Below are 24,402 nucleotides of genomic sequence, written 5' to 3' on the forward strand. Positions count from 1 at the left end.
CCCCTTCCAACTCTACTATTCTGGGATTCCAGGGTTGATTTCAGAGAGTAACACTGGGTGACTATTCTTTGGCCCCTTGGCAATTGAGCTATGGGGTTTATCAGATTGTCCTTTATGTCATTTAACATCAGTATGAGGTTGGATAAGGGCCAATAAATAGAGGCTGAATTCTGACAAGATGGAGGCCTCGTGGGTGAATGGTTCCTGAGTCTAGGCTATAGGCCCATTGCCTGCTCCGGATGGGGTTGCACTCCCTCTGAAAGATCAGCTTCATTGTCTGGAGACACTCCTTGATCTATCTTTGTTGCTAGAGGCCCAAATGCCACAACAGCCTGGAGTGCCTTCTACCAACTTCAACTTGTATGCCAGCTATGACCTTTCCTGGTCAGGAAATACACCTCCCAGCATGCCTTGCAGTAGATGCCACGTCACCAAACTGTGATCTGATGTGACTGGGCACAGGGAAGGGAATTTGGGGCAACACATGCCAGGCTTTGGAGTAACGTGCCAACAATATCTTGATGACACCCTGCTGCTTTGCTCTTTGTCACTTAACCCCAAGGAAGCAGACAAAGCCCTGGAACGCTACCTGCGTTTGATAACGGGTTGGATGCAGGGGAACAAGCTCAGGCAGAACTGAGACAAAAGGGAAGCGTCGCTGACCAACAGAAAGCCTGACTCAGGGATCAGGATTGGGCTCTCCCTGAAAGGATCAGGGCCGTAGCTTGGGCGTGCTCCTTGATCTCACACTGTCCCTGAATCTTGGTGCGCCCCGTGTGAGTCAGTCTGACTGGACAACCGTTCTCCATGCCTTGGTTACATCAAGCTTAGTCTACCGTTATGCCCTCTGAATGGAGCTGCCCCTGAAGACCGTCCATGAGCATCGTGCCGAGACCATATTGAACCTGCCATGAAAGACTTGTGCAGGCAGCCCGTTGCTTTCCTGGCTCCACTCAAGGTGACGGTTTTAGCTCTGAACAGCCTGGGACCTGGCTCTTCACGGGGCCGCCTGTCTCACAATGAACCTGCCTGAGTTCTAAGATGTCCAGGAGGGGCCCTCTTGAGGGCCCCCAGAGGCCCACTTATCAGGCACGCATGGAGCGGCATTCTCCTGTGTTCCCCCAAAAGTATGGAATGCGTCCCCTCAAAAATTACGACAAGGCCCCTCTTGCTTAGCTTTTAGGAAGGCTGTGAAGACCTCGATGGCCTTGTAGGCCCCTTCCAACTCTGCTATTCTATGACATTTCCTTTTAATTTAGCCTTACAAATCATGTAGAAGTTGTTTTACTGTTCTTAATGTTCCTGTTTTTTTATTGCTTTGAAGTTTTATGGTTTTACACCACCTTGATGGCTCTTTAGCAAATAAGGCTGAATATAAATGGCAAATGGTGATGACTATAATGGCACGTATATACAGCGGACTAGAATAAAAATCTCTCGGCAGTTATATGATGGTGACAACAACACCCCTCTCAGGTTGCACACTCTTTCACTGGTGCTGGAAACATTGTGCTGGCTTGTGCAAGAGGCGAGTCACTTGCCAGACAGGCTGGCCCTGCTCATTTGACGATGTTACCCTTGATGCATACATCTCAAGTAAATGCATTTTGCAAAAGAGAAAATAACCCATCCCCTGCCGGGCAAATTTATCTTCTTGAACCACTTATGGAACGGAGTTCAGGGGTGCTAGGTATTAACTGAAGGCCAATTCTCCTCGCCCTTCGGTGCATACAGGACAGCTCACAGTTTGAGCTGAAGTGCGCTTGAGGCAAAGCAAAGCTCAACATGACACTGCAAATAACCCTGAAAGCATCTTGAGGGATCGTGCACTAAATCATTGCCGTTAGAGAGTGTTTCTATGCAGCTGCTTGCAATCAGGCCCTGCTCTTGTGAACGCTAAAAGCACACAACCCTGCTCTTTCATCATCTTACCGAGGCAGGGTTTCTAGCAAGCAGATCCCAGCTTCTTTATGGGGCCGCTGTGTCTGGTCACGGTCTCTAAAAAAGACTTTGTGGATCATCCAATGAAGCGAAGTGCTGGGAGACTCAGGAGGACTGGCCAAACGAGCTGCTTTTTCACACAGCACAGAATTAAACTACGGAATTTGATGCCAGTTTCGATGGCTCTGAATAGGGACTAGGCAAATTCACGGAGGAGGAGAAGGCCATCAACGGCTACTAGTCCTGATGGCCACATTGCTACCTCCGGGATCACAGGCGCCGTGTCTCTGCATAATCTGGGGCCCGACAGCAGGAGGTGCCGATTGCCCCCTTCATGTTCTGTTTCCGGGCTTCACCATTGGGGCATCTGGTGGGAATCACAATGCTGCCCTTCTTTGGCTCTGATTCCACAGAGCTCTCTGTATTTTCTTACGAGCAATGCAGACTTAAAAGCAACAACTGGCCAGTTTGTGAGTACTATTCTTCACAGCATTCACAATGAAGGTTATTCCGAGGTCATAATACCTTCAATGTGGACTAGCAGCTGCTATGCTCTTTTTATTTATTATTTAAAGGAGCCTGCTGGCTGTGACCTGTTTGTTCCGAAGACAGTTACCAGAGTGAGTCCTCCCAGTGTGCCTCTGCCCACCTCACAAAAAAGAATGGTTTCCCCTCTAAAAGGCTGAGTGGAGGAGAGCTTTGAGGTCTCCCACGAAGTATATCAGATGAGCCCTGCCTGGCCAGAACTTGCCCAGAACTTGCCTCTCTTGCCCTCAGTGGTGGCAAGTCAGGTGCTTCTGGGGAACCCACCAGCGGGGCAAAGGCGGCTCCCCTCCTCTGTTGCTTGTCCTCAGACCTGGCTTGCCCAGGCAGCCTGGGTTTGAGCCTGGAGGGCCCGTTCAGGTTCCGTAGCCACTGGCCGAGGAATGTGTCTAATCCCATTTTAACGCTCTCTAAGCCAGAGGCCATCTTGTGATAGTGAGTGCCACAACTTACATTTTATGGACTTATGAGAAATAGTACTTCCTTTCTTCTGTTCCATTGTGTGACTCAGACAACTTTTATGGGGAAAACTGAAACCTCTCTCTCTCTCTCTCTCTCCCCACCTTCATGCCATTCATAAATTTAGAATTTGCCATTGTGAAAATTGCCCACTTGGCAAGGATGATTTAGCATCACTCCATCACTGCTGCTGTGCTTTCAGCTGCAACAGGGAAGGCTACTCTGCTTCCAGGGTTCTGGAATCCTAAAAGCATTCTGTAGCCAACTGGGTAGGTCCTCCTTGCCCAGGCCCAAGCCATTGGACCATGGGGTGGGTTAAATAGTCCACCGCCACCCCCATCACAATTACACACACACACACACACACACACACACACACACACACACCCGCCAACAAGGGCTGCCATTTAGGAGGGGTGAAAAAAGAAACAGATACAGGAGCGATGCTATTCGTAAAGGGAAGGGATAAACCCCAAAGTGACGGAGTTCACGGAGTCCTTCCGAGAGAGGGGGAAAGGGCAGGCACTAGAGAAGGAAGTAAATAGAGCCATTTAGACGGGATATTCTTTTTGGGAACTTCAGCTACTGTATTCTCTAATCTGAGATTAATTCCCATTAGTTGTGGGTTAATTAATTTGTGTCACACAGGCTTGGAAAAAAGTCCACAACGTGGCATGGAGATGGATGAAAAGGATTTCAAGAACAGAAACAGGGCTAAATTCTGGGATGGTGGCGACTACAATACCCTGTTACAGCAAACAAAACATAGCGTCTTGCAGCTTCTTAAAGCCTAACCAACGTACTGGGGCAAGAGACCCCTTCTTCAGGAACAGGGCAACTTGCTCCTTACTAACCCGCCGGGTATAAAAGCATCAAAGCCCTCCGGTCGCTCTCCTTCTCTCGCTCTCCTTCTCTCGCCCTCCTTCTCAGACCCTGTTGCATCCTGCTCTGAATCCACTTTCTGCCATTCGTTGCCTTTTAAAATTCTAATTCTGGGTCCACCTGGCTGAGTTCCACTACATCCAGCCATTCTTGCATCTCTGCTTCTCTATTAGCACCTTCCAGCACCACGCAAAAGGAAAAACAGTTCAGAAGCTGCTGGGTTGTGACTCATAGCCATTTGTCAGCTGTTCCAGCCTCCGGAACATTTTCACGCAGCCAGAAACGACTTGCATCACGCGACTGGCCTTGTTTCCTTTCTCAATGGGAACAGCATGGTAGCCAAGACTTTGGAAGCTCAGGACACTGCGTGAAGACAAGTCGGACCCTTCCTCAGGCCTTAGGACCACTTTGGTACTCCGCTCATCTGACGCGGCATTTCCTGGGTTTGAGTTCAGCAAGGCTCTTCATTCCAAGGACGGCAGGGTTGTCCTCCAGCTGGAACTCTCAGCTGTGACCCACAAGCACTGGAATCGAATCTACTACCTTGTAAATCCCTGCCATGCTATGCCCCTCTTTCCCTGCCTCCCTCCCTCCCCTCCTTCTGCCTTGTTCACCAAGGGGCTGTCTAAATGCTTGGAAAGCCCTGGCGTGGGTGTGCGGTAGCGCGGCGTGGATTATACGACGCTGCTGCAATTGCACACCCACCCCGGGGGCTTTCCACCGAAGCTGTGGAGAAAAGAAGTCGGGGACTTACCCTGACTTTTTTCTCTGGAGCGAGACGAGGACACGTAAGGTGATGTCAAGGCAGCCCCTTGCCTCGCTCTGGAGTCACAGTGGAGGCGTGGCTGGGCAGTGGCTGGTGGAAGGCAACCTGCAATTGGTCGCCTTCCACCAGGAAGAGGCCGAGGGCAGCTCTGGCCCCCGGATGGGCACCCAGAAACCCTGCGCTCCCTCCTCGGCATTGGGATTACCTGACACCACCCCAGGGGAGGGAAACTGGCACCGTGAAGGAGCCCCCACCCCAAGACCTGATGTGCTGACCTGACCTGGTGGAAACACAGAGGTTCCATTTCATTACAGAACATTGAATTATCCAGCAGGAAATGTTCCCTGGGGGGTCGTCTTGCATTCCTTCAGCCTCTTAAATATTTCATATTCATTCGTCATTCACTCTGTTGTCATCCTATTGTTAGGGGAATGACTGTAGCTCAGTGTGACAAGCGGGACGCTTTGCACGCAGGAGGTCCCAGGTTCGATTCCTGGCAGCCTCTCCACATAGGGCTGGAAAAATACTGGCTTGAAACCCCGGCGAGCCGCTGCTGCCGGTCAGTGTCAGCAATTCTTGGCTTAGATGGACCAATGGTCTGGCTCAGTATAAAGGCAGCTTCCTGTGTTCCTGTCCTGCCCTGCAAGTTATACCCAGGGCCACTCGTTCCCTCCCTCCAGAGTTCCTATTTTGCACAGATAAAACTCTGCCTACGAATTTAATTCTGCCATTCAGTGAACCACATGCAAACTGGCATATTCTACACGACCATCCCAAGAGAACTCTATTTGAGACCTAGTTACAAGTCATGTGATCCTTGCAATCTGTACGCTACTCTCCAATCCAAGATATTGTTAAGATGTTATTTTCTTTCTGGGTTATAGCACCACCAGTGTTCAAGCTGATTTTGTGGCCAACGTATCAAACTTGGCTTGCAATGGGCCTAACTGGGCAGCGATGAGCTGGTTTAGGCCACAGACCAAACTGTAGAGCTCTCTCGCTATGAAACCCATGGAAAGGGTTGCCAGATTTCCCCTACTTGGGCCTAATGTACACCAAGCAGGATATTGCGCTATGAAAGCGGTATGAAAGCGGTCTATAAAAGGCAGGAGCCACACCAAGCAGGATACAGCAGTATGAAAGCACTTCAATACCGCTATAAAGCAGTCGTGTGGCTCCTGCCTTTTATATACCACTTTCATACCGCTTCCATACCGCATCCACTGCTTGGTGTAGATGAGGCCCTGGTCTCCGGTTAGCCTGCTTGGTAGTATCCCCAATTTGCTACCACTCTTATTCCACCAGCCTGAAGGTGGACGCTTTGTTCCCGGGCAGGCTTCTTGTCAAGAGACTTGGGGCATGTCTAGATGGGGCGATATCCTGGGGATCGTCCCGGTGCACCCACATGACACACAAGGAATCCCGGGAGCAGGGAGGCATGATCTCTCCCTTTCCTCGGGATAACTCCCTAACTTTTAATCCCAGTTTTTCCGGCAGTCTCGGGATGATCCCAAGACCGTGGGACATGTGGCTGCCCATCCCGGTTTGTCCTGGCTCCTCACGAATAACCGCGAGGAGCCGGGAACCGGGCAGGGGGCACAGAGTTCCTCAAGAGCTCTGTGCCCATCGGGGGTGGGGTGGGGTAACGGGAATATAATATAAAAACCTTTGCACAGCAGCACTCCTGCGCTCATTTGCGATTAAAAAAAGAAAATGGCGGGCGCAACGTCCTACATCCTCCCAGGACATCGCTCCCGGAAAGCCGGGAAGTCTAGACATGCCCTGGGCCTTCCTTAAGCATTTCTTCCATCTGCAGAAATGGCCCTTGGTGACGTTTCTCCCAGGGATCTCAGCCACTTTGTGAGTGGGCCAGACTGACCCTGGACCTGTCACCCCAGAACCTTCCTCTGCCGCTTCTAGGGGCTGTTCACAGTAGATCCAGTGGCCCAGTTGCCACCAGGTTTCCTTATATGGTGCAGCTCATTTCTGACTTTAAGGAACTGGACGGTGTATGGAAACAGCAGTGATGGAGGGGCAGAGGCTTATCAGCCCTGAAGCAACATTGCTTCACCTGCTGGGAGTCCAGAGGTGTAGTCCAGAGGTCCCCAGCCTCCTTGGGTCAGTGGGCACACCTGGGATTTTGAGGGAGTGCTGTGGGTGCTCTCAAAACATGGCTGTCATGGGGCGCTTGCCCATTCATACAATGGCTGCCATGGCCAGTCACAAAACACCCATTTCCCAGAAGACAACTGGTGAGACCAAAACAGAAGTAACTTGTCCAAGAACCTAAGGCAGGGATGCGATCTGAGCTCTAAAACACAAAACCACTCTTTTGAACCCAAATAAAGATGGCTGTGGAAGGGAGCACGCTAGAGGCCTTCAAGAGGCAGATGGACAGCCATCTGTCAGGGATGCTTTAGGGTGGATGCCTGCATTGAGCAGGGGGTTGGACTCGATGGCCTTGTAGGCCCCTTCCAACTCTGCTATTCTATGATTCTATGATTCTAAGAAATACTGTAGCAGTGCAAATAAATAATCAAATGGTTGGTGACTACCAAAAATTAATGTAAAAAAGAAACAAACGAACAGAAACCCTGCTGCATTTAGCTGTTGTAACTCACGGCATTTGGACTTGTGGTTAACGGATGTTATTCTGTTTCAGAAGCTCCTGAAGAAGGATCGGGAGATCCAAAACCTTGAGCTTTTTTTAATAATAGTCCGTTTACAACAACACAATTTTTGAAGATTGAAGATATACGTTATAAAAAATATAAACTATTTTTCAAACACTAGAGACTATCTCTTCTTTTTCATTGGATTTAATTTTTGTGAACCGCTCAGAGAGCTTTGGCTATTGGGTGGTATATAAATGAAATAAATAAATAAATAAAACCACCTTCTGTGTTTTGCATGGATTATATTAAGGAACAGTGTTTACGGGAGAAGGGCCGGCTTTTCTTTATGAGCAGAGTTTCTCTTTTCTTCAGTACAGTAGCAGCAGTTGAAGAAGAATCAACAAGAAGCAAAGTGTTGTGCTTCTTTGTGCCTTTTATGAGTTCAGCGTTCATCTTTATGTGGTTGTTGGCAGGCAACAATCATCTAATGATTTGCTTACACTCCTACATGTTTCTTGTATTATTTCTCCCTTTCTCAAAATACTAGAACCCAATGGGGTCATATCCTATGAAGCTGATTGGTGGGAGATCCAGGACAAATAAAAGGAAGGACTTCTTCACACAGCGCATAGTTAAATTATGGAACTCACTACCACAGGATGTAGTGATGGCCACCAATCTGGATGGCTTCAAAAGGGGGGTTGGATAAATTCCTGGAGGCGAAGGCTATCAGTGGCTACTAGCCCTGATGGTTGTGTGCTATCTGCAGTATTCGAGGCAGGAAGCCTATTTGCACCAGTTGCTGGGGAACATGGGTGGGAGGGTGCTGTTGCACTCATGTCCGGCCTTGTTGGTCCCTGGCCAATGGCTGGTTGGCCACTGTGTGAGCCGCGTGCTGGACTAGATGGACCCTGGGTCTGATCCAGCATCAGGGCCCTTCTTATGTTCTTCTATATTTACACCTTCCTCTTTCACATTCTTCCTGATGGTCACAGCCAATCAATTTGTATTGATCACACAGTTGATAATGTTTATTATCATACAGAATGCTTCTTGGGGGAGTTTCTTTCTATATCCATATTGGACAGTGCTGTATGCATTTAAATACTCTGTGCCACATGACAACATCAACATCATCAACATCATCATCATCATCAACATCATCATTATTACTACATTATATGCCTTATACAGAGCAAGATATTTGCATTTACTATGACACCATCTGCATGCCTGGGAGCCCCATTCTTTTAACAACCATGGAACACCCATCATGTATAGAAAGGGTGGGTGGAGACCACTTTCTACTTAACTTCAGCTGCGACTGCTTGCTTGTTCCAGCTGCCAGCCAAGCTAATTCCAGGCTTGAGGCAGGGGGAAGCATGAACGCTCACGGGATGTGCTCTCTCTGACCACTGCGCTAGCTCATTCCTTGGACTCGATGGCCTTGTAGGCCCCTTCCAACTCTGCTATTCTATGATTCTATGATTCCCTCCTGCAGGCCAGGACAAGGCCCCACAAATCAGAATTACAATGAGATTAACTGGTATAACTATCTGCCTTGCCTAGGACGACCCTATGAAAAGGAGGACAGGGCTCCTGTACCTTTAACAGTTGCATAGAAAAGGAAATTTCAGCAGGTGTCATTTGTATATATGGAGAACCTGGTGAAATCTTCATCACCACAGTTAAAGTGCAGGAGCTATACTAGAGGGACCAGTTTTAAAAGAGGGCAGGGCACCTGCAGCTTTAACTGCTGTGATGAAGAGGAAATTTCACCAGGTTCTCCATATATACAAACGACCCCTGCTGAAATTCCCTTTTCAATACAACTGTTAAAGATACAGGAGCCCTGTCCTCCTTTTCACAGGGTCACCCTAGCCTTGCCACAAGCTCTTTACAATTCTGCCAAGCTAAGCAGTGAAGTCCCGTTTTTCTTTCTTTTTTAAAAAATTAAGGCTTGATTCTATTGAAACCCACACCCACCCACCGTTTTTTTAAATAAACTTTCCAATTAGACCGCAACACTAGAGAATACTGCCTCAGCTGTACACTCTTTAACTTTTGCCACAAGAATAATCCCTCTCTACCTAAAAGAAACTCGATGGCCTGGTTCCTATGGTACAGGCATGGGACTGATACCACCAGCAGAGAGAATCTTTCAAAATGAACAAAAATCAAGATGTTCATTAGGGGAAATTGTTTACAAAAGGGAATAAAGTGCCACTCTTCAAAGAATAGATGAAGATTGAGGAAAGGTTCCTAAATTAAATATGCTTTGCTCCTGTTGCTAATAGGTCAGAGAGTCTATCCCCAGCTAAAACAACAAAAAGCCTTGCAGTACATTAGAGACAAAGAAATTTATTCTGGCATAAGCTTTTATGGACTATAGCCCGCTTCATCAGACACATGGAGTGTTTCAGCTGTATAATCCATACATATGGGGAGTGGGGGAAAGAACTCTGTAAACTGTGAGATCAGATGGAAATTAAATGCAGAAAGTACTGACAGCGATATTCACATTATCAACAGTGGCCATTCACAGTGCAATCGTTACTGATAACACAGACATTCTGGCACTAGGGTAAGCCAACTAACACATGCCGTGTGCTAAAAATCCTGATTCCAAGCCTTTGGTGATAGAATGAAACCTGTTGATGAATTCTAACCCTGCAATCTTTCGCTCTAATCTCCGTTTGAAGCGTCCACAGCTAAAATAAGTTCTCTGCAGGTCTTCCTTAAGAGCAGGTCTTCCTAAAAACGATCCCAACCAATTCCTCACAAACAGGACCAGATGCTGCACACCATTTTCCTCTGCCTCAAACTCTTTCTGCTTCTTCTGGCAGATGTTTCATGGACTTGTCCTAAAAGGACTTGTTCCTAAAATGCATTATGTATAACTTGCTTTGCTCCTAAAATTTGCGCGTTTGCTATATTTAATTTTAAAATATAGTATTCAGATAATAATTACAAATTTAAAATTACTTTAAAACGTTTTCTATTTTAATAATAGTTTTAGGAGAAAACCAAGTTATACATAATATATTTTGTATTCCTAAATTAACAAAGTGACTTTCGGTCTGTAACGAGTGCTAAAAAAGGTCAGCATCGCATATTTTTTTAAAATACGTTTTACATATTTTCTCTCAACAAGCATTTCCAGTAAAGGCAATCAGCGAAAGCACACAGGGGAAGGTTAGGAGAACACAACATTTAAGAAGGGAAACCTCTTTCTCTGTCCCAAACTAGCGTGCTTTCTTAAAAAAAACAGACGGGCCTGCTGGCTTGGGGGGCGGGGGGACTCAACCCAGCCCCAGTTCTGCACAGCTGTTGGGCTGGGCTGCAGCTGCATGCAGCCCGTTCCTGGTGTGACGCAGGCCCTGGCGTGGCCGGCTGCAGCAACTCTGGCCGTTCCACACCGAGCTGCGCTGGGGGAGCGGACGTCCTAGAGGCAGCGACGTAACAGGCTGCGGCGCACCAATCCATCCAGCCTCCGTGGGCCTCAGTGCTGCTGAGGTGGACTCACCAGTGCCAGGACTTCCAGAACGTCCTGGAAAGGGCTGCCGTCATGGGGATGGAGCCCGCCAGGCTCACGCTGGACGAACGCACTGCTAGTCCCAGAGAAACCGAGGCAAACGGAGGCAAACGTTTGGCAGTTCCCCAGAGAAACCGAGGCAAAGACTCCAGAGGAGCTTTGTAACCGGCAGGAGGCGCTGGGCTAACTCTGCGTTGTCATAAGGGGCTTCTCCAGTCTTGGGTTAATGAAGGGAGCATCACACTTACCTACAGATTTTGTCCGTGGGATTCCTTTGCGTAGGGAAACGTGGGGTTTCTCTGGCCCAGCGTGCGCCGCCATCCCCTGCCGCTCAAACAGTGACTGGAAAAGAAATGGGACAAGTGTCACTTCCAGCTCTGGTCATGAGCAGGATCAGCACTGCAGAACCGCTCGGGCCCTCGGAGGGTGGGGGGACTCCCCCTCCTGCTCCCCCACAAGAGGCATCAAGGGCAGGAGAAGCTGCAAGCGCTTTTGGAGAAGGTCCGGTCTCCCACAGGACGAACCTGTGCGGGAGCCGCTCAAGTTCCAGGCAACGTTACGTTGTCCTGGTCTAAGCCCAGAAAGGACAGCAGTGCAGGGCTCAGCGAGGATGGGGCGGGAGTGGTGGTGGCTGGCATCCAGCTGGGATGAAGCAGCTCGGGCCCCCTTCAACACCCCCACCCAGGCCAGATATCTGGTACCTGATGTAAAGGGAGGACCAGGCCCTGCCGGCCCCTCCCTGCCAAGGTAGAAAAATCTACCTTGAGGAAAAGAGCATGCTTGTGGCGTTTCTGAATTCCCAGGATTGATGGAGCCCGGAGGAAGGTTCTTCAGGAGTCGCAGCTTGGTGCATTCACCACCAGCTCTAGGCCCAAGCCAGTCCCATGGTGGCCCCAGAGACCAGGAACGCCTCCTCCCCTTCCGAGTGCCTTGAGGACAACCTTCGCCATGCCAGGTGATGTGCTGGCGCCCCCTCATTTCCCACGGTGAAGGGGGAGACGGCACCATGAGGAGTCATCCTGACCAGAATGCGACCTTTTCCATTCCCTCTTGAAAGGTCAAGCCTGATCCAAACCCAGATAGGAAACCATCCCAGCTAGCCCATTGGATCCCACCAAACAGCTTATCCCACAACACCGACAGAGATCTTTCCCTCTCCCCCACACCCAGCTTATGTTAAAACATCCTTGTGAACGTTTCATCTCATGCCCATGTAATGGCACACGTACATCTTGGCTAAGCCAGGACACACTGGCTGGATTTTGTAGGGTGTGTGGTGCTGTGATCTTGAGAAAAGTTTCCAGAACCCAGTACGTGCAGCCTCCACTGTTTGTCAGCATGTGCCGACTTCTCCACGGGGGGAGAAACATTCGGGTGAAGCAGGCCTCGCCCGGAGACCTCTGGCTGGCTGCCCCCGAGAGGCCCTCCTCCGCTCCCAAATGCCTTGCCCTCCCAGCTTGCGGCTCTCCCCTGCCCCCCGCCCGGCCCGGCGCCCTCCCGTCTCTCTCACACTGATCTCTGCAGGCGTGATTCGCCGGCTGGTCGGTCGCTGCTTCACCGTGGCCGCCCTGGAATCCGCTTCCACGATGTCTGCTCTCAGTGAGGGCTCAGCTGCTGCCAAGATCTCATCCAGCTTCTCTGCAAAGTCAGACACGCCGTATCTGTTAGCTGGGCCTGGACTGCACAGGTGGCACCCGGGCACAGGATGGGCTGAGCTATGCTGCGGAGCGGAGCGGGGAGGGGAGGGCGAGCAGGAGAGGGCCCCAAGGCCCCCTGACGCGTCCCGGCAGGAAAAAGGCACGCAGAGCTCTCTCCGCCACCTCCACCACGGAGGGGAGGCCTGCCTTCCCCCCCCCCACAAGACCCTACTGATCCTTGGAGGATGCCTGCGGCACCACTCCGACCCCTCGCCAAGGGGGCCACCACTGGGATGCAAGATGTCGTCTTCCCAAGGGCCAAGTGAACGTGTCCTCAGTGCCCGCATCCGAAGGAGCACAATCCGCCTCTCAGGCCCGGGTGGCGAAGCCATCCCAGAAAGCAAAAAGAAGAAGAAGAGAGGAGCTCCCCCCCCCCACTTGTTCTCTCAAGGCCAGAGAATCATCACATCCACTTGGCCCCCTTTAAATTTTCCCAGCCTTCCGTTTTAAAAGAATGCACAGCAATACCTGGACATGTTGACGTGACCTTCCACTCCCTAATATATATATAAAAATACCCCTTGTGTTGAACCCCCACAGTGAGCAGGAGCTCTGTGCCACTCCCAGCTTTTGTAACCCGTCCCGTCCCCTTGCTCTGCGCATCTTGTTCTGTGGGATCAATACAGACCAGCCTTCAACCCCAAATAGACTCCCTAAATCAGCCCGTCTCCGTCCTGGGCCATCTGTGGGTTTCACATTGCCAGGCCAGGGTTTCTTCACTCATCCGTGCCCACAGGGATGACCTAAGAGGTGGCTTGGGGGGCAGCAGGGATGTAGCGGCACCAACAAAGCAGCGTACAACTTGAGAGGCACCAACCGGCATCCTCAGCAACATGGGCAGGACGCTGGCTCACCTCGGAGCTAGACTGCACCACGCAGCCTCATGGCTTGGGGCAGCTGAAACATCTTGTCCTGCTTCTGCTTCTGATGCCTTGCCTTCATCTGGATTGTGAATGCAGCTCAGGTGTATATGATAGAGATTTCAACTTAACCCACCTCACACTGTTGTTGTGAACGAGACAGGTAAACCATTCCTGCTCCATCTGGCTAGCTTGTTTCCCTTACCTGAACAGGTGTGTCTGTGACTCACCTGACCAAGAGAGAAAACAGTGGCTGTACGGAGAGACCCCACGCAGCAGCAGATTTATAAATCCCAGTGGAGTGTTCGGGGCTCCAAGAATTAACTTATGGCTTGTGGTCCTTGGAGCACCCCTCAAGCCAGATAACACGCAAGTTTATTGTTATACTGTTAGTTTTACCCTACCCAGTGCCTGTTGACCCTACCCTGTGCCTGTTTGCATTCTCTTCCCCTCCTTATTGTTTTATTATGATTTTATTAGAATGTAAGCCTATGCGGCAGGGTCTTGCTATTTACTGTTTTACTCTGTACAGCACCATGCACATTGATGGTGCTATATAAATAATAATAATAATAATAATAATAATAATAATAATAATATCGAGAATAACAAAAGTCTGCAATGGTAAAACAAGCAACACACATTACTACATACAATGCAATTGAGATCATTAGAAGTATAACAGAAATAGTGGCTAGCACATTCCTTACTAAAATTAGAGAGCTTCAGCTATGGGGCGGTATATAAATGCAATAAATAAATAAAATTAAAGTTCTATTCCCCTCAACCACAAAGTTGTCCTCATTGAGATATTAGAGTAACCTATCTGGCAGGCGTGATTGGCAGAGGTTAGGTCATCATGTTGGGGTAGGAGTCGTGTTCTCCCAGGGTCTCTCTGCTCAACCAGGTAAAAACCATTCTACCTAGCAATACCCGTGCTCCTTTATTTAAGCCTAGACCTATGCATCGTGACCTTTTGGACTTAGTCACAGCTCTTACTCATGACCTCAGGAGGGCTCCTCCATAACACAGCCAGGCTTACAGCTAACTTCAGATCCACCATTGCAAACGTCCATCTCCTTATCAGGTAATGAGCTTTTTACTCCCCCAAATTAACAAACACATCTGTGGAGACTTCTTTGCCCCAGATCCAAGAACACATTTTTGCCCTTAAAGCTAGCTTATAGCATATATAACTAGCTGTGTTGGTCTAGAACTATATCTAGCAAACCAGTTTAAGGTGCTGAACAGTGCTTTGTGCCTTGGAAACCACTTCAGCCCTTTGAAGACCAGGCCAGGTCTAATCGTACCCACAGACTGCCAAGCCGATGAGTTTAGGTTTTCAGACTAGCGGAATGTGCAGCTCAGTCCAGAATAGGCTGAACATCACCTCACTGAACATCACCCCACCTGCTCAAAGGTATCTCCATCTTGTCTGGTTTATTGGCCCTCATCCAGTCCATTAGAGAAATTGAATTCTGAGTGCAAATGGGTTTTCATCGGGGGCACAGAAGCTACGAATGTTATTGAGAAAAGCTTTATACCGGCTCCTGCCTGCAGAGCGTGGATCTGGATTTATATCCATCTGCCACGTACTCAGGTATTTGATATTAAAGACCTGTGTGACCTCCTAACTCCGATGTCCTGAGACTGACCTCAAAGCTAGCACAAGACTGCCAGAAAAGGTTGACAGGAGACATTCACAGAGTTATGATCTAGGATACGGGATGCTAAAGAGAAGATGCCTTCTGGCTCTGCTTGCAGCAACTCTAGGTGCGGAAAGACCCAAACTTTCCCCTGGATCTTACCAAGATCTATTTGCGTGACCGGATGATTCACATAAAGCGGCTTCCTTTTGGCTAGTTAAAAAGCGGAGGACTCTTCAAACAGCACCCCCAAGTTAATACGTAAATATGCTGATTAGCAGTAAACAAAACTCCGCTCACTTGCTCAGGCATACACAACTTATTTGCCATTTGATATATTTATTTATTTATTAAATTTATATACTGCCCCATAGCTGAAGCTCTCTGGGCGGTTTACAAAATCTGATGATCTCAGAGTTAAACGTTTGTCTCCCGGATGCTCACATGTATAATTTTAACACGCCAGCCCCACTCCTGCTCCCCACCCCACTGTCCCTGGACTGCCCCCGGCCTGGCTCCTTCTCTCTGCTGACCCCCGCTACTTGTGGGGAGGAGAGAAGAAGCCAGGACAGGCTCCCGCACCGCCTGCGGTCCTTGGGATCGTCCCGTGACCGCGGGAAGAATTGGGTTTCCCCAGGGTTTCTTTATCCCTGGGAAAACCCATGCCCATCACCCCCTGCCCCTGGGAGTCCCTGTGCGTGATTTGGATGCACAGGGACTCATCCGTGACCAGCCCGGACTATCGGGCGGGTGTAGAAATGGCCTAGGAAAAGGCGGACTGACAGAGCTTCTGGAAGCATCCATGGCCTTGAGGGTGCCGGACACCTTTGCTGCTTTATCCCTTCTACCGAGGCCTCGCCCACGGGCTCAGAGTGGCCCACAGCGCTTTCACCCAAGTTGGAGTATTGCTGACTGCGAAGGTCTCAGGTGGGGCTGGGTCACTACCGCCCCCCCCCCCCCAGTGAGGTGCTCTTTGTTGTTTTTGCTGGAACAGACTAAGGACGCTTCCCGACGGACGACTTCCAGCACTGCCAATCAAAAGGTACTGTACAGCAATTCCACCTTGTCCTCCTTAATGGGTTTTCTGTGGTAAGAAAACAGGCAGGACAAGAACTGGGAAAACGCGAGCGGGAAAGGAAGATGTTGTCGTCTGGACCTCTCATAAAATTCCATGAACGAGGCGGAGCGACAGAACGTGAGGAAGCATCCAGTCCAGCACTTTGCTCACACAGCTGTCGGCCAGGGACCCACAAGCAGGACACGGGTGCAACAACACCCTCCCACCCATGTTCCCCAGCAACTGGTAAATATAGGCATTCTGCTTCTGATACTGGAGGCAGCACACAGCCATCAGGGCTAGTAGCCATGGATGGCCTTCTCCTCCTCCAGGAACTTATTCAACCCCCCCCCCTTTAAAGCCATCCAAATTGGTGGCCGTGACCACATCTTGTGGCAGCGAATTCCAATAGCATGCTAATAGCCTTGTCTGGAAGTCCCCAGCACAGCTATGAAGGCAGAAGCTTTTGTGGAGCGGAGGCCACTTCATTAGGTCCATGAAGTACTCTTGCTGTCCCCAAAGATGCCTCCCAGGCAGGGGCTGTGGCACTCAGCCGGTCGTGCCGGATCACGTCGGCACACTGCCGTTCCTGCTGAGAAGCAGCCATTGGAGCCTGGAGGCAGAAGCTCCTAGAGGCTCCGCCACTCCCCACCCCACCGGCCCCCACCCAAGGAAAGCTGGAGGCCACTTCCACGTGATCCTTCCAAGTCCCAGGAACGCTCTCCCAGCAAAGCGTCCTCCCACAGGGCATGTTCTGAGGCAGGGCTGAGCCCTCTCTGCTGGTCCCCAAGGCTCAGATCTGAGTTTTGGGAGCCCCCCTCTCAAGGCAGGGGGGCACCCCCTGATCAGCTGGGACCAGGGAGACCTTCCCTTGCCAACACGGCAACACCTGGGCTTCCGAGTGCCAGCGTGTTCCGCTCAGTCCAACTTAAGCCACACCCACCCACACATCATCTCCAATTTTAGAAATTAGCCAGCTGTGCTCACGCCCATAAATGCAACGCAGGAAGGACTCCACCTTGCCAATCCCGGAGTTATGGCACTGCTTGTGAAGGAGCGGCGGGGGCCTTTCTCCCATTCAGCCCTCTGGCCCCTGGGACCAGGACAGGAGAGAACCTGGCTGAAAGTGCCTTCCCTTTCAGACGCTGTCCGGTGCTGCCCTCCCCTCATAGAATCATAGACTAGCAGAGTTGGAAGGGGCCTACAAAGCCACTGAGTCCAACCCCCTGCTCAGTGCAGGAATCCACCCTAAAGCATCCCTGACAGATGGTTGTCCAGCTGCCTCTTGAAGGCCTCTAGTGGGGGAGAGGCCACAACCTCCCTAGGTCACTGATTCCATTGTCGTACTGCTCTAACAGTCAGGAAGTTTTTCCTGATGTCCAGCTGGAATCTGGCTTCCTTTAACTTGAGCCCATTATTCTGTGTCCTGCACTCTGGGAGGATCGAGAAGAGATCCTGGTCCTCCTCTGTGTGACAACCTTTTAAGTATTTGAAGAGTGCTATCATGTCTCCCCTCCATCTTCTCTTCTCCAGGCTCAACATGCCCAGTTCTTTCAGTTTCTCTTCATAGGGCTTTGTTTCCAGATCCCTGATCATCCTGGTTGCCCTCCTCTGAACATGCTCCAGCTTGTCTGCGTCCTTCTTGAATTGTGGAGCCCAGAACTGGACGCAATACTCTAGATGAGGCCTAACCAGGGCCGAATAGAGAGGAACCAGTAGCTCATGTGATTTGGAAGCTAGACTTCTATTAATGCAGCCCAAAATAGCATTTGCCTTTCTTGCAGCCATATCGCACTGTTGGCTCATATTCAGCTTGTGATCTACAACAATTCCAAGATCCTTCTCGTTTGCAGTATTGCTGAGCCAAGTATCCCCCAACTTGTAACTGTGCCTTTGGTTTCTATTTCCTAAATGTAGAACTTGGCATTTATCCCTATTAAATTTCATTCTGTTGTTTTCAGCCCAGCACTCCAGCCTATCAAGATCACTTTGAAGTTTGTTTCTGTCTTCCAGGGTATTAGCCGTGTGTAGCTCCCCCCCCCCCTCAGGCCGAGCTGCTGGCAGCTGTGGGTGGCCCCACGCGGTTGCGCTCCTGCCAGCCAGCCACACAACCTCCTTCAAGTCCTTTGGCCGCTGCTCCGCCTGGCCTGAGGCCTTGCTGCCATTAGCTTTGAAAATAAATAAGAGCCGCGTCTCTTCTGAGCGAGAGGTGGATTCAAAGTTTCCCTGCAGCCTCCTTCCGCCGCCCCCCGCCCCAGGCACCCTCATCCCCTTGGATGAGACCGTCTGGCACACCCACCACTTCCTGCTGAGCACTGCCTGTAAACATGTTGCCGTTTGGGCACGTTTGTCTGTTGTCCTCCCAGTTCCATCTTGGCGTCCTTCCCTGGTCTCATTTCTGCCCCACCTGACGGCCCCCTCAAGGCCTCCAGATGGCTTGGGTGGCCTCCTGGGCCTCACGCCCAGGCACATGGGGGCCCTGGATGGCGCCCCACGGCCTGTCCACGTTTTCTCCATTTTATTATTATTATTATTATTATTATTATTATTATTATTATTATTATTTATTTATTTATATAGCACCATCAATGTACATGGTGCTGTACAGAGTAAAACAGTAAATAACAAGACCCTGCCACATAGGCTTCTTTCCCCAACCTTCACAAAACATGGCCAATGAATAACTTTATTGCTTTAAGATTGCTAATCCAAGACTTGGAAGTCCCAAAAACATCTGCAAAGCCCATTTTAGATCTTGGCATTGGCACCAATTTTTTTTTTCAAGCCTGAAAGGAAACAGGAACCATTTGTGTCCATTCTTTGAGTGAATAAAGGGGTTAACAGGAAATCTCTCTTGGCTTTTTAAAGGCTACGATAAGGGTGGTTGGATCCATTTATTGCATGTTCTATTTCATCATGTGGCTACTGAGTCCCGGCACTGGAAATAATGAAAATGCAGGCGAAAGAACAGGTGCATTATCGCAATTGCTCAGAGGCTATGGAACTGCCTCCCCAATGAATTTTGTAGTTCCTTTGGTCTTGTAGGCAGAGGGTGTAATACCCGGAAGACGTAGGCATGGTGGTTAAGGATTGCTGCCATGCGCTGCTGCTGCTGCTGCTGCTGGCGTTGCACGAACGATGGCTTTTAATTCCCCTCCTCCCCCACCGATAGTTTAGATTCATGTAGAAGGCATCTCTGGTACTCCTGGGCTGAGCAAGTGTGCTACACTCAGTGGCCAACATGGGCACGTTTAGCAGCCCGTGTGACTGACCGCACCATCTCCAGAAGCTTCTGCAATGTGCCAGAGGCTGCCCGGCCTCGGCTCTCAGATCACCTGCTGCTTTGTTGGTGCCCCTCAAATTATCGGCATCCCAAGTGACCGCATGAACCGGGGACGTAGCTGGCAGTGGCACAAAACCCCACCTCACCCCGCCCCACCCCCTCCCGCCCCAACACCTCTCCTTTCATACACTGAAGAGCATATGCCAAAGGCTGCGCGTGGCCCCGAGCAGGGCGGAAGGGAGTGGCCCGTCCGCCCTCCTGGCCAGTTCGTGGCCCAGCAGCACAACCGGCGGCCGCTTCGTGCCGTGGGTGCTGCCTGGGCCTACGGAGCGCCTTCTTCCGGGCTGGGGAGGGAGGGCAGCCTGTAGCAAGAAGGGTGGGACGGGCCCCGGGCACAGGTTCTGGCACTCACCCCCTTTCCTCCTCCGCATCGAGGCTTGGAATCAAGAAACAAAGTACAAGACGTCAATGGCAGGCTGGCGAGAGGCCTCTCCCCGCCCCCCGCCCCCCGCATGCTGCACCCCCTGCCTCTGCAGATCCTTGGCGGAGGGCCCCAGTCCCTCCCCCGCCCCAGGTGGGGTGGGGGAGCAGCATTCTGGGATGCGCCCCCAAACACGCCTCCCATCCCCCTCGCCCCACTGTGCATGCAGTGCTCTGCATGCACCCTCAGTCATCACCACCCACTGGAATGGGAGAGCGCTTCCACAGTGCCGCAGGAAGGTCAGGCCAGGGCTTTCTGTTGCCCCCCCACCCACCCCAAACTCCCTGGTTCCCCCTCGGAAGAAAGCTACTCGGGGATTCGCCCCACAAAGGGCCAGGAAGCGAAATTTGAGCTAGTTATGGTCTTCCCTTTCCTGGCTCACCTCTGGGGCAGAGGGCCTCTAAGCATGTGAAACTACCTTCCCACCACCACCGAGTAACTCTGGAGTCAAGGCTTCTAAGGAGAGCTGACCCATGGCTCTGCTCTTGTCGGAAACAAAGCCCTGGGAGCAGAGACTGTGCGGAGGGCGGCGCCCCCTTCTTTGCCAGGGCTGCCCAACTTTTCAGACCTGCCGAGCTGACTGTGGTGTTTCCACACCCACTGTGCATGTATGTTTGTGTTGGGGAGGGAGGGAGGCTGCACATGCAGTGTTTGCATGTGGGGAGGGGATACATGCACATAACACAGACAACCTTCATTTTTCTCTTCCCTTTTGGCTAGGAAGCTCCTGGAGCCTTGTAGAGGGAGCAGCACGTCAGATTCTGCGTGTGGGAAACGCCCCATGGGAAGGGTTTGACTGCTGGCCATGCCGGGCCGTCCCAGGGGGTGTGAATGCTGAAACGCTGCCCTCCGTGGAACTCTAGGTGGGGACTTCTATTGAACAGCATCAGGGATGTCTCCCCCTCCCCAGCCTTCGGCTTAAGTCCCGTTGGGGAAAGGCCATCGAAAGGGAAATGTAAGAAGACCCCCTCTCACTGACCCCCTCTGTGGACCGAAGCCAAACAGGCAGGAAGCAAGAGGGGCTGGTGGGGCTGGCGAATGGTCTTTCTTCTTCTTCTTCTTCTTCTTCTTCTTCTTCTTCTTCTTCTATTTCCTTTCCACCATCTCTGCCACGCTGACACCCATGGGACCAGGTGGTCCGCCTCGGCCCTTTGCGCACTGACATTGGCGGTCAATGAAAGAGGCGGGGCGGGGGGGCATGAAGAGTCGCACAAAGGGGCCAACGGAGGCTCAACCCCACAGCCACCACGTGACGGATGGTTACGTCTCGGCCAAGAAAAACGTGGCTCTTGGACCCGTCCAGTAAGTCCGCACCACACCGTTCTATCGCCCGTTGGGGGAACCTGGCTGCCTCTTCCTGGCCACTGCCCAACCCCTCCCAGAAACCATCCCTTTTCCAGAGCGGCAGCCCAGCCGGAGCCTTGGTGAAAGGGGCACCCGACGGGAAGCCGGGGAAACGCCCAGCCCTCTCTCCCCTCCCAAAGCCAACGCTTAGGACTGCGGCGACCGCATCCTCCCGTCTGCTTAAAGAAGGCCTTTCCTCTCCTAGGCAAAAGCCGGCCGCAGGGCCAGAGAAAGAGCCCGCAAGAGGAGTCCGCACGAAGGCCCCGGCGAACACTCCAGCATGCAGAGGGCTGGTTAAAGGCGTGTGCATCCCCAGAAGAACTATGTGGGGTGGAGGGAGACGGACGCAGGCCTAGCCCCAGGCAGGAAGGATAGAAGGTCACTGGCGGATTGGGGAGAGCAGAGCGGGAGCTGTCCATCTCCTGGCACAGACCCTTGAGGACGTGGAGCTGAACAGGGAGGGGGGCAGTGGGGGGCCCCTGAAAATTCAGAGGGATCCTTCAGGAAGGCTGCAGGGGTTCTCTGGGGAACCCCAGAAGGATACACTGGATCTGGGGGGATGGTGAAGCCCTGGCAAGGTACAGGGCAACCAGGGGCCGGCTTTGCATGCAGAAGGCTGCGGGTCCAACCTCTGGCATCTCCAGCGGAAAAGGGTTTCTGACAGCAGGGCTGGGGAGGCGCCAGGGCCGGGCAGCAGTCAGAGCTAGGCAGCCCCACGGCCTGTGCCAGTGGGAGGCAGCTTCCTAAGCGGGGCAGAAGGCTCCTGTCGGATGCGAAGGGGACCTGGGTCCCAAGGCCTGGCCTGAAGGCACCCGATGCAGCCCCCTTGCAGGCCCGGTTGGGTCGGTGCCTGGTTGGGGGACCGCCTGAGACCCCGCAGCAGGCGGCCAGGAATCCCACGGTGGGAGAAAGGTGGGAGGTACCAGTAGTAAATGAATAAACAGAGAGTATGGCAACCCTTGGAAATGTCTTGGCTGCAGCCAGGGTGGTCAAGCCTGGGGTTGGGTTGGGTTGGGTTGGGTTGGGTGGGAGCAATATCCCCCAGGTGCGTTCCTGAAGTTCGGTCAGGGTCCCTCCACAGGAACTTCAGGAGTTCCATGGAAATGCTCAGAAGCACATGGCCGGTTCCTCTGGAGGAACACATCATACGAGAGTGAAACGGGCAGGGACCATAGCCGGGAGGGCTGGAAAGCAAGGCCCATTCCGGGGGGGGGGGGGGCGGAAGTGCAAAGGGACCCCCCCCAACACACACACACACACACACACACACACACACACACACACGCCCAGTGACCAAGCGTGGAAGGGCGGCCTTGAAGCTGCCTCGGAACATGCGCAGGGGGGCACGGTTGCTAAGGAGCCCTTTGACGCGGGCAGCTGCTGGCCGGGCATCCCCAGAAGGCAACGTGCTGGGGCAGGCGCTGCTCATCATGCCCCCCTCCCCCCACCGCGCATGCGCTCGTGCGTCTCCCGTCCCCCCGCCCTGGCTTCATGCGCCGGGACTTACCCAGCTCTTCCAGCTCGGCTGTCATGGACTTGGAGCGCAGCGTCAGCGTGGTGCTGGGGGCTCGCTTGGGCGGCGGCGGCGCTGAAAGGAAGAGAGAGGGCATCTTGCACTTCCGGTCCAGCAGCCTGCGTGGCGTGGCCAGGTGCAGGTGCCACTTCTTCTCCACCGCCTGGATCTCCTCGTACTCGCGGGAGGAGGAGGAGTCGCACTGGTGCAGGATCTTGTTGAGGCTGCGCGTGGAGGCAAACTTCTTCATGGTCCCACGGCCGGGGGCAGGGCAGGGCAGGGCAGGGCAGGGCAGGTGGGGGGGGGTCAACGGGGCCGGGGGGGGGCGGGGGTACTCCGGCAGGGCCCTGCTGCCCCTCAGCTCAGGAGGCTCCTGGGCGGGCTCCCCATGAGCCCCGCCTGGGCCAGGGGCAGCTTCAGCACCGCTTCACGCAGCAGCTTCTCCCAGGCGAGCGGCCGGCTCCCCGCAGGCGGGCCATTGGCGAAGAGGCCCCCAGGCGACGGCCCGGCTCTCAGGCCCGCGTCTTCATGGCGAGGCCCCCATCCCCCCGGAGGGCTGGCTCTCCGCGGACTCAGGAGTCGCCCTGGGGCAGCCGCGCCCCCCCGGGCCTCGGCGTAGCACTGCCAAAGGGCTCCGGCAGCCACCCCGCCTGGGCGTGCGTGCGTGGGCGAGAGGCGGCGGCGGCAGCATGCAGGGCTGGGCAGAGGGACGCCCTAGCCGGCCCCGCCAGCAGCAGTGCCGGAGAGAGGCGCCATCTGCCATGGGATTTGCAGGAGCGGCGCGGAAGGGCTCGCTCGTCACTTCGCCCGCTCGGTCCGTAACAAGGCGAGCTTCAACGCTCTGTGTTGCTATGGAAACCAGCGCTCCAAGCTCCTGCCGGAGACGCCTGCATCAGAGACCCCCCAAACAGGGGCGGATGGAGCAGAAAGCACGATTGCCACACGGAGCCGGAGAGAGACGGAGCGGGCTGGGGGCCCAGGGCCTCCGGCGCCGGGGAGGGGCCGGCGGAAGGCCTCGGTCCGCAAGAGGCCGCGGGATCAAGTCCTTGCAGGAGGAACCATCCAACTCGGGCCAGGGGAAGGAGGGGCCGGTCCACCGGCAAGGAGAGCACGCTGCCGTGGCCCACTTGCTGCTTGGAGGAGGAGGAGGAGGAGGAGGAGGAGGCGGCCTCAGTCCTGCGGGGGAGGGAGCAGGGGGCTCCGGCTGCTCTCTGAAGATCCTGCAGCGCTGGTCCGCTTGGCTCAAGGCAAGGCGCCCTGGTGAGGAGGCGGCGTCTGTGCTGGTCCGCTCAGCGAGGCTGCTGTCTGGACGCCAGTGCCCTCCGCGCACATGGATCCGTCTCCTCAGCCAGCTCCGTCTCTCGCCCCAGGAGCAGATCCCCAGCGAGCCGGCCGCGGTGAGCAGCGTGGGAAGCACGCTCCCAAGCCTCCGTCTTCCCCGCGACTCGCGCGCTTGTGCAGCGACGGTGTCACTACCGCTCCGGGTGTCAGAGCTGCCTCCCGGCTTCCCCTCCCCTCCGCTGGCCCTCGGAGGAGCCCTCCCTTCTTGCGGGCGCCTGGCCCCCGGCCACACAGCCTGCCGGAGGAGGCAGAGCAGTCTTCGCCGCTCCCCGGACTGCTGCTTCCCCACGATGCAGCCCCACGCAGCTAAAAATAGGCGCACCCTCCGCCCTCCCCCTCGGTCTCCGCTGTGTGGGAAGGAAGCCGCCTCACCTTCCCAGCTCCTTCCCAGCTGCCACGGGCGAGGCTTCCGTGGCTTGGGAGGGTGCAGGCAGCCACG

At 53.1% G+C, this 24,402-nt stretch overlaps 1 protein-coding gene across 1 annotated transcript in view; it reads right to left on the reverse strand.

The window, feature by feature from the left end:
- The window catches only part of SHANK3 (SH3 and multiple ankyrin repeat domains 3), a 391,738-nt gene that overhangs the window by 28,900 nt on the left and 338,436 nt on the right, over window positions 1-24,402 (reverse strand). The window contains exons 19-22 of the mRNA XM_063134473.1: window positions 22,617-22,697; window positions 19,697-19,720; window positions 12,252-12,379; window positions 10,990-11,083 (exon numbers count right to left, since the gene is read on the reverse strand). Coding sequence (XP_062990543.1) covers window positions 10,990-11,083; window positions 12,252-12,379; window positions 19,697-19,720; window positions 22,617-22,697 — 327 coding nt within the window. The remainder of the gene's footprint in view (window positions 1-10,989; window positions 11,084-12,251; window positions 12,380-19,696; window positions 19,721-22,616; window positions 22,698-24,402) is intronic.

Source organism: Elgaria multicarinata, chromosome 9 (genome assembly GCF_023053635.1).
Source record: "Elgaria multicarinata webbii isolate HBS135686 ecotype San Diego chromosome 9, rElgMul1.1.pri, whole genome shotgun sequence".
NCBI classification, from domain to species: domain Eukaryota; kingdom Metazoa; phylum Chordata; class Lepidosauria; order Squamata; family Anguidae; genus Elgaria; species Elgaria multicarinata.